The sequence below is a fragment of the Xyrauchen texanus genome, chromosome 31 (assembly GCF_025860055.1).
Source record: "Xyrauchen texanus isolate HMW12.3.18 chromosome 31, RBS_HiC_50CHRs, whole genome shotgun sequence".
NCBI classification, from domain to species: domain Eukaryota; kingdom Metazoa; phylum Chordata; class Actinopteri; order Cypriniformes; family Catostomidae; genus Xyrauchen; species Xyrauchen texanus.
Genome location: NC_068306.1, coordinates 1,341,038 through 1,350,520, shown reverse-complemented (window position 1 = coordinate 1,350,520; position 9,483 = coordinate 1,341,038). Strand labels below are relative to the sequence as shown.

Below are 9,483 nucleotides of genomic sequence, written 5' to 3'. Positions count from 1 at the left end.
TGGAATAAGGCTGTAACATAACAAAATGTGGAAAAAGTGAAGCGCTGTGAATACTTTATGGATGCATTGTACTTTTGAGACAGCATGATACATTTTCGAGTAATAAATTAAGATAACACTTCAGAAAAGGGAGTATAAGTTCTTGTTAATTTCAATCACATTTGACATTTAATTACATCTCAAGTATTCTATAAACAAATGAATCTTCATTGTGATTGAATCTGTCCAAAGTGGGCTCACATTGACTTTCTTAATAAAAGAGTTGTTAAAAAAGATGAAGAAATGGAGTCACCTCTTCCTCTATGTCGGTGCCTTAATTTTGTAAGCTGTTAATTTATTAGCCAAAATATTTGGAAACATATGAATGAGAAAAAGTTTCAGTAACAACATACGTAATGTACGGATCATGCAATTTTGTAATTATTGAAAATGTTCATATTGAAATAATTGTTTAAATAACATAAAAAGGATGGCACGGCCATTTTATAAGGTTAGAATAGAAAGAATTGCCCTTGTAAAGGTAAAAAAATCAGGAAGGAAATCAAATATTGCTCCTTTATGGAAAAGTTGATTTCGGACCCTGGTTCTCTGAATGACACAGGAATTGAGAAAAGTGACTTGGTCTTGGAAAATGTCTCAAAGTGAACAGTCGTACAGATGTAGGTACACTTGCACCAGCTTGCTAATAACTCTGCACATCAATGTGTGCATGTTGACTGATTTTGACTCACTGAACAACATAAAAATTACCCATCAGCCTCAAGGTAGCTGGAGCTCCTTGTCACACCTACCAATGACGTGGACCAAATGGCAGTAAGGTGGTTTAGCAGCGCTCCCGTTCGTTCATTAATTTCGTAAGTAGTATATTGAGGCCTTAGGGAATTCCCCCCTTACCCATTTTCAGAAATGAATTTCAGGCCCTGAGTGGTATGGTGTCTCTCATGTGTTTTCAGGTTTACTGACTGAGTGAAACTCTTTCCACAATATGAGCACTTGTATGGTTTTTCTCCAGTATGAATACTTTGGTGTAGTTTCAAGTTGCCAGCTGTAATAAAGATCTTCCCACATTCAAAGCACATATGAGCCGCCACACCGGTATGTATTTTTTGGTGCTGTTTCAAATTGAACAGGCGTGTAAAACTCTTTCCACAAAATGAACACTTGTAAGGCTTCTCATTTGTGTGAGTTTTCAGATGTTGTTTTAGGGACTGTGTCAGAGCGAATGTTTTACCACACTGATCACATTTAAATGACTTTTCTCCAGAGTGACAAAAGAGATGACTCCTGAGATTGGTTGCATATGCAAAACTTTTTCCACACTGATGGCACGTGTAAGGTTTCTCTCCAGTATGAACTCTCATGTGTATATTAAGTTTGCTTTTACATGTGAAACATGTTATACACTGAGAGCAGTTGAAAGATTTCTTGGCTGATCTTCGAGGCTTTTTGGGTGAGAAACTGTCTTCTGTCTCAGAGCCGCTTAAAGATTTTTCTCCAGTTATGAAACCATGTTGTTGTTCCTCCTCCACTTCCTTCAGCTCTTCACATTCTTCTCTCACTTCCATCAACTCTACAGTAAACAAAATTAGTTGACAAAAATCAATTAAATAGTGAAACATTTAAATATATTTTGAATAAAGAAAAATGTAACCCAAATTTAATTGCAGAACATGACAAATGTCCAGTATATATTTGTGGTTTTTGCGGTGCAAAAGGTTTATATTCATACAGGGTTCCTTCAGGTTTAATAAACCAAATACAGAAACTTTAGGAAAAAATTAAAGAACACAATATGCCAATATGTTCTCTAAATGTAAATGTCTAGGGAGCACATGAAGAGTCATATTTTTAGCAACACTCTGAAGTTTAAAAATGCAACTTTCAATAGATCTCCGTTACTTTTGAACTCTATTAAAAAAGTATATTAAGGCTTGAATACCTCTGCTCCCAACCAGCAGAATGTGGAAATAACTTTTACCTTCTGATCAGACACATTTTATCAGCTATATTCCTCTACTTGAGGAACCTGTTGTGTTTTCTCTCTTGGTTCGGTTCGTTTAGGCTTATATGGACACGGCAATCACACTCGGATCTGCACCAAAACAATCGGCCTGAGATCGACTGAATGAGGTGGTCTCGGACCGAAAGCAAACAAACTTGCTTGGTTCACTTATGTTGAGAATGCAATCCGATCCTACAGACCGAAGAACCAAACAATACTCCCATAAAAACCATGAACATTACTGATGGATCATTGGAGAAGACATTTGTAGGTTAGCACCTCACAGTAATTCATCGTAAAATCCTGTAAATAGCCTAGAATAGCCTAGGAAATGTTTTATGATTCCTGAGGTAATTTTAGTGCGATCACTTCTCTCAGATAGCAGCAGGATACAGGTAGGCTGACATCAGCAACTTTGAAGGATAAAAATAACCGTGCTGCAAATGACACAGTTTTGGCCCATTTTGAAATGTTGCTTTGTGAAAGTGAACTGAACTAAGAAGAATATGCAATATTGTAACAATTTTAGCTCCCATTTCAGAACAAACCAAATGAGCTAAAGGTCAATTTACACACATGATCCTGTGCAGAAGTTTACAATACATTAGTTCTTAATATGGTGTTTTGCTTTCTTGATGATCAATGACTGTTTGTGTAATAATTGTTCATGAGTCCCTGCTTTATCCTGAGCAGTGAAGATGTCCACTTTCTTAAGAAAAAACCCCACAACTGAGGGACTCAAACACAACCATTACAAAAAGTGCAAACAATTACTGATGTTCAAGAAGGCAACACAAGAAGAACCAAAGAGATGAAAACTTCTGAGCAGGATGATTTGTGAAAGTAAGAGTAAATTACATAAACATAAACATATCTATAATATTTTAACTGTTATTTTGTATACATTCTGAAAGGGATGTGAAAACTTCTAAAACAAAAGGGGAGTGCAAACTTCTGCACTTAACTGTATAATCCATGTAGTTTGTGAAAATGTATATTTAACATTATGTTTTTCTGGATTTAACCACATTGGTTTTTTAATGTAAAAATTCCACGTAGCCTATTCTATCCATATGATGTCATATTGCATGTGTAATTATGAAATGACTTGTTGTGAGAAATATAAATTGTACATGCTGTCTTTAGTTTGACATCTAACTCTGTATGTATGTGTGCTAACCACAGAAGCACACCACACGTGAGCTAAATATCTGACGAGGTGGCGAAATGGGCAGCGAAAGAGGTAATAAATAGCCCATACGGAACAGAGGAGGGAGAAGTGCAACTTATGGCCAGCACGCCAACTCAAGATCTAGACATAAAGGTGTTGCAAGCGAATCCCACAGACACAGATTTCGCTCACTGGTCAGACCAGGAAGTTCAGGACAGTCCAGACGGACTTCTGAGAGACAAGCAAGGCCAGCTGGCCTTGCCAAAAACCGCTATAGTGATACTATGCAGACATTATCATGGCCTTTCTCATGTGTCAAACAGAAAGTAATCGATTCCATCAATCAAAATTAATGCATACACGTCGTCAGAGCAACTGTCCACACAATATTAGACTCATGTTTGACATGCGCTCGAGACCACCAAGACAAACCAGCATCACATGAAAGCTTACAACATCCTGAGGCACCATTTCAACATCTACAAATTGATTTCACTCACATGCCAGCATGCAGAAATCTGAAATTACTCCTTGTAATAGTTGACAGATTTTCAAAATGGACAGAAGCATTCCCATGTGCTAGGGAAAATTCTAAAACGGTGGTAAAAGTATTGGCAAAGGAAATAATTCCGATTTGGTATACCAACAGTGATAGAGTGACAATGGTACACCATTTGAGTCAAAGGTGACAGCTCCTAGCAAAGGAGCTCAACATTAATTGGCATTTTTAACATTCCATACCACCCCCAGTCAGCGGGTGTGGCAGAACGAACAAACCGTACATTAAAAGAAATGTTGAACAAAGCATGTACGGAAACAGGTAGGACTTGGGTAGATGTGCTTCCTGCCATTATTACTGAACTCAGGATGACACTATCAAGTGTCCCCATTTGAAATACTAATGGGTAGACCTTTCCTGACTCCGTGGGTCAAAGGTCATGCTGGCTTTCTCTCCACAGGTGAAACGGAGGTGGTGATCGAGGAATATGTGGATTCCCTAGTAAAAACATTAAACAGCATTAATGGTGATGTTTCTCTTTCTCTTCCCTTACCAGAACACAAGCCTACTCACTCATTTGTTCCAAATCAGCAGGTCCTAATCTGCAGATTGAAATCAACAAAGACTGGGGAACCACGATACCAAGGTTCAGCAACGGTCATAGCCGTGATCCGAACAGCAGTCCTGACTGACCTCCAGCCACAGTGGATCCACGTGTCCCGAGTTAAGCCAGCACCAGAGGAGGGACCGACAGGTAACTGCTGAGTGTGACCCCACTGGAGGAGCTGAACACGCAGCGTCGGTGGCTAGCATAACGCAGGAGCCCTAGGTCCTGAGAAGTAACACCACATGTGGGAAGTCATAGTGCCCCCAACAGCTAAAAAATATTTCTGAAATAGTAAAGAGGTCACAAGACCGTGCCGATGGGGATGTTGATTACTTTTCAGGTTATTGGACATTCACTTATAAAATTGAACATTACTTAATGGCCATATTCAGCGTTTTGCTTGTATTTATCATCATCGCCTGCCTATCAAAAACTCTCTTGTCCTTGACCATGCGAACCTTGCTGACACTTTTCTGTTGGTTGTTCTTTGTTCTATGAAAGGTATAAATATTATGCTTGCTGTAATAAACTTGGAGCAGATTGAATATAGACACTTTGTGTGTTGTTGTATTTTCTCCTCCCTTCCGGAATACTTCAGAGGCACAGACTCATGGCTGTAACCTGACCAGACACATGAGACATAAATGAGAGGAACCAGGGAATTTTGGGACCACCACGATATTCGAAAAATATTCCTAACACTTGTCAAGTCAGGTACACATTTTAATAGATGGCATCATGAGGAAGGAAAATTGTGTGGATATATTGAAGCGATACCTCAAGAGATCAGCCAAAAGTTAAAGCATACTTCCAAAGTTGTGGTTAAATGGCTTAAGGACAACAAAGTCAAGGTATTGGTGTTGCCATCACAAAGCCCTGACCTCAATCCAATAGAAAGTTTGTGGGCAAGCAAGGAGAACTACAAACCTGACTCAGTTACACCAGTTCTGTCTGGAGGAATGGGCCTAAATTCCAGCAACTTATTGTGAGAAGCTTGTGGAAGGCTACCCAAATTGTTTGACACAAGTTAAACAATTTATTGGCAATTCTACCAAATATTAACAACGTGTCTGTAAACTTCTGACCCACTGGGAACGTGATGAAATAAATAAAAGCTAAAATAAAAAATACTCTCTACTATTATTCTGACATATATTTTATATTTATATTTATGCATTTGGCAGATGCTTTTATCCAAAGCAACTTACACTGCACTTATTACAAGGACAATCCCCCCCGGAGCAACGTGCCTTGCTCAAGGACACAATGGTGGTGGCTGTGGGGATTGAACCAGGGACCTTCTGATTAACAGTTATGTTCTTTAGCCCACTACACCACCACCACTCATGACGTTTCACATTCTTAAAATAAAGTAGTGATCCAAACTGACCTAAGACAGGGAATGTTTTCTATGATTAAATGTCAGGAATTGTGAGTTTAGATGTATTTGGCTAAGGTGTATTTAAACTTCTGAATTAAACTGAAGAAAAACAGTGCAGACATTCTACCCAACCTCTCAAAAACATACCTGATGAAATAAAATCATCTTCATCTCCCTGTAGTTCTTCTGCTGGGTTTTCTTCTTTTATCTCCTGCTTCAATCTTCACTGGTGTCTGCAGCATCTGCTGTTCTCCAGCATGAATCACATCCACCTGCTCTCTCATGATGAACATCTGAACACAAAAACATCATCATTATAATGGACTTACATTCTAAAAGATTAAAACAAATTAAATTTATTTTGGGGGTCTACTAGAATAAGTTTACATGCTTTAATGTTCAAAAAAGACATTATTTTTCTCACACTGTACATTTCTTTTCCCCACTTTTCCCCTTTGTCCTCTGGCTGAAACGTTCTGATTTACCTCCTGTCTCTTTAAAGACCCCCTTTCTGAAAACCCTAGTCTATTGTGATTGGTCAACCACATAGAGCATGTGTTGGAAATGTAACGGCCCTTACCATAAACGAGGTTCAGCTCCCGAGTCTTGCTGAGCATTTGTAAACACTATTGTAACTATGGCATCAGTGCCGTCGCTTTTTGCCGCAGCAGTTTGAGTCCGATAATGAAAGTTTGGAAGAACAATCTGATCGACCTGAACAACCTTCACAAGCACAACTCGAGCAGGATGTTTCACAGAGGTAAGTTTTACTTTTGTAGCTTTTTTACAAGTACACTGTCGATATTCTGACCTGACAAAGATTCAAGTAAAAGACATGTAGTGCATCTAAATCAGTCATCTTTAGCTGGAATGGGTGTAGCCGAACCTTTTTCAACCAAGATATGAATGAAGAACAGAGGCTTACTCACAGTTAGTGATCAAGTTAGCCATGGACTACCATGAATAACAAAACTATTTCAACACAATAACATTAGCTATCAGGTTAGCAGAGGCCTACAGCTGTGCACTGGGTGTACACCGTTGTTACAACACAAAACTCCTCATTTTAACTCTCTATAGCAGATAAATCCACAAATAATCAAGCATACTTACAGGTTGTTATCCTGAAGTGCCAGATTGCCCCAATAAAGTTTGAATGGCACCATCTTTCAGGGGTAACAGACTTAAAATCCAGCATTGGTTTTGGTTGTACTGCTGAGGAATAGTGCTAAATAATTTATAATAAATTAAATAAATATTAACCACTGATTCTTCAATTGGTCTGACTTTGGAAGTCCAAACAAAGAGGTTTTGCTTTTACAGCGAAGAAAACAGCGTCTTCTCGACATGGCGACAACACTAACAACTCATCATTGCCTCAGCTATAACTACATTTGTTATATAAACTACCTTTTGTAACTTAGGTAAAGTTGGTTTTATATTCGCGCATTCGCGTTAAAGAACTTTTTCAATTAAATAGTCAATAAAGCAATTTGTTTTTCAGATTCGAAGCAGCTACATGATATTGACAACAAAGGTTGTGAACTACAACATTTTTTACAATCGATCAAAATGGGCAAGTATATTTTTATGCATGTACTTTAGAGATGAATATTCAATGTAGTGTCGTAACCAAGATAGGGACCGTCTACAAAGTTAATATTGTTTTTCATCGTGTGCAAACAGACAACTACATTTTAGCCAACTGCAGATGTAGCCTACTGGCAAATATCTCTCACATGATGTGTTCTGATGCTATAGAATGTCCTTTAGCAACAAAACCTGCATTATAATGATGGTGTTTAAAGGTGTTTATGAAATAATAATGAATGAATCTGTACATGAACTGTAATTTGGTAACAATCCAGACTGTAGAAAGGAAAATCATGTTTAATCTCCTGAACATAGTTAATTGCTTCATTTTACAACCGTTTATATTTATTTATTTATTTGAGGAAAAAAAAAAATGAAAAAGAAGTGTGTTAAGTGTGGTGGTTTTAATAATGACATATGATTTATTTCAAAAGGTTTTGAAAAGCATCGAGACGACTGCTACAAAGCAAGTTGGATCATCTTGTCTGGACTCTACAGAACATACTACAGCCCATGTCTTGCTGTTTTATTCACCTCTGTTTTTCTGTTTTATCTGTGATAAAGATTGTGTAACAGTGTTCTCCAGGTGTTGAATAAAAAGAATGGCTAAACTCCATTTTATGTTTTCCTGTTGTATGACATCTGTGTTTAACATGAAACTCTAACAATAACACAATTCATGTACATCGATTGATGTTTACAGTCCTGCAGAAATATTACTGTCCGTGGTACTGAATCCATCAGATTATTGACAAGTACTCAGAAAACATGACAGCAAACATGAGGTTTAATAAACTGCTGCTTCAATGTAAATGTAATAAGTGACTTATCAAGGTATTCATCAATATTTTTCTTTCTAAATATCACATGAGTTGAATGACTTCTCTAGGCTTGTGAGATTTTACTTTGTTATAGAAGTTACCAGTGTAATTACTGAAATGTTCTTTTCATGTATTCTTTAATGTCTGTATCTGATATCTGAATGCAGTAACAGTGCTTGCTAATTTAGCCCGGCTTCCAGAAATGAATCTGGAATCAGCAATGTTGAGATATTTTGTTGATATTAAGTCATTGAAGGAAAATTGTATTGTCTGTTTTATAAAGGGAATTATGGGGCGGAGATAATTTGCCAGGACAAGTGGGGTGAGGCATACACACATTGTCTGGTACCCTAAAAGTGTCAGTCAGAAAGTTGTTTATTTTATGTTCATCTTAATACAATACACAATACAGAACTGCACAACATGTCCCTTCTGCAAGAGGTTTAGCTTAGAGAACATTCATTTGTCACTTTATTCTGAGACATTCAAGCATTTGTGGTCTGTCTATGGACACTTACAGACTTCTAAATCATTTGAGGCATACAAATTAATAAAAGAAAAGCAGCAAGCATACATTTCAAATGATAATAATGGTAAACACATCAACCTAATAGTAATGTTTCTTACAATATGATTGATTAGATTTGGTTAAATGATATTTAATATACAAATGATTAAATGATAAAGCATAAGCAAAATTGATAAAACATAAGCAAGAAAATATATATACGTATGTATTTTTTCTGCTTCATCAAATACATACATATTTTTTACAATTTAAACACACTTTTAGCATGAGCTCCTCTAACTGAATAGCTTACAAACACAAACCACAAATCCATGGTTCTTCTTCTGGTGGCAGATTCATTTCGAGGCACTGGACATGAAACCACCTCTGGCATAATTCACATTGAACCTGGAAGAAAAATAGGACATTGTTAGATTTATTCAGAAACTGTTGTAATTATGAAATGTATTTGTGAAAACTCATTTTCTCTTCAATTTCTTTTCACTTTCAACAAATAGGCAATAATTACATAAAGAATACCCAGGTGCAGAGCTCCTCTGTTTGGTCCTTAGTGTCTTTTTGTCCACATACAGAGCAATACTCATCTCTCGACACTGCAATTATGATAATGTAGATAATTATACTCCATCACTCTGTCTCTGGAAATAAACTGTTCTTTCAAAATAGTTTGCCAATACCTGATGCCTGCAAAATTGTTTTGGCAACATTTTTCCTGATGTGGCACATCTCCTCTTTGCTGGGTATTATGTTGATGCTCTCAGGAATGTTTGGAAAGTGTTCCACCACCTGCTTGGCCATCTAGAAGGAGAGCGGAGAACATTACTAGTCTCATATGGGAAAATGTGAGAACAGTGTTTATGTAAAGTAGTTTTCCCTCCAT

The 9,483-nt window shown here is 37.3% G+C and overlaps 2 protein-coding genes across 3 annotated transcripts in view; one reads left to right on the top strand and one right to left on the bottom strand.

The window, feature by feature from the left end:
• LOC127625016 (zinc finger protein 501-like) overlaps positions 1 to 9,483 on the top strand; it is a 617,707-nt gene that overhangs the window by 276,956 nt on the left and 331,268 nt on the right. The window lies entirely within an intron of this gene.
• LOC127625510 (gastrula zinc finger protein XlCGF49.1-like) lies at positions 891 to 1,565 on the bottom strand. The gene has a single exon (XM_052100832.1). The coding sequence runs from the start codon at positions 1,563 to 1,565 to the stop codon at positions 891 to 893; it is 675 nt and encodes a 224-aa protein (XP_051956792.1).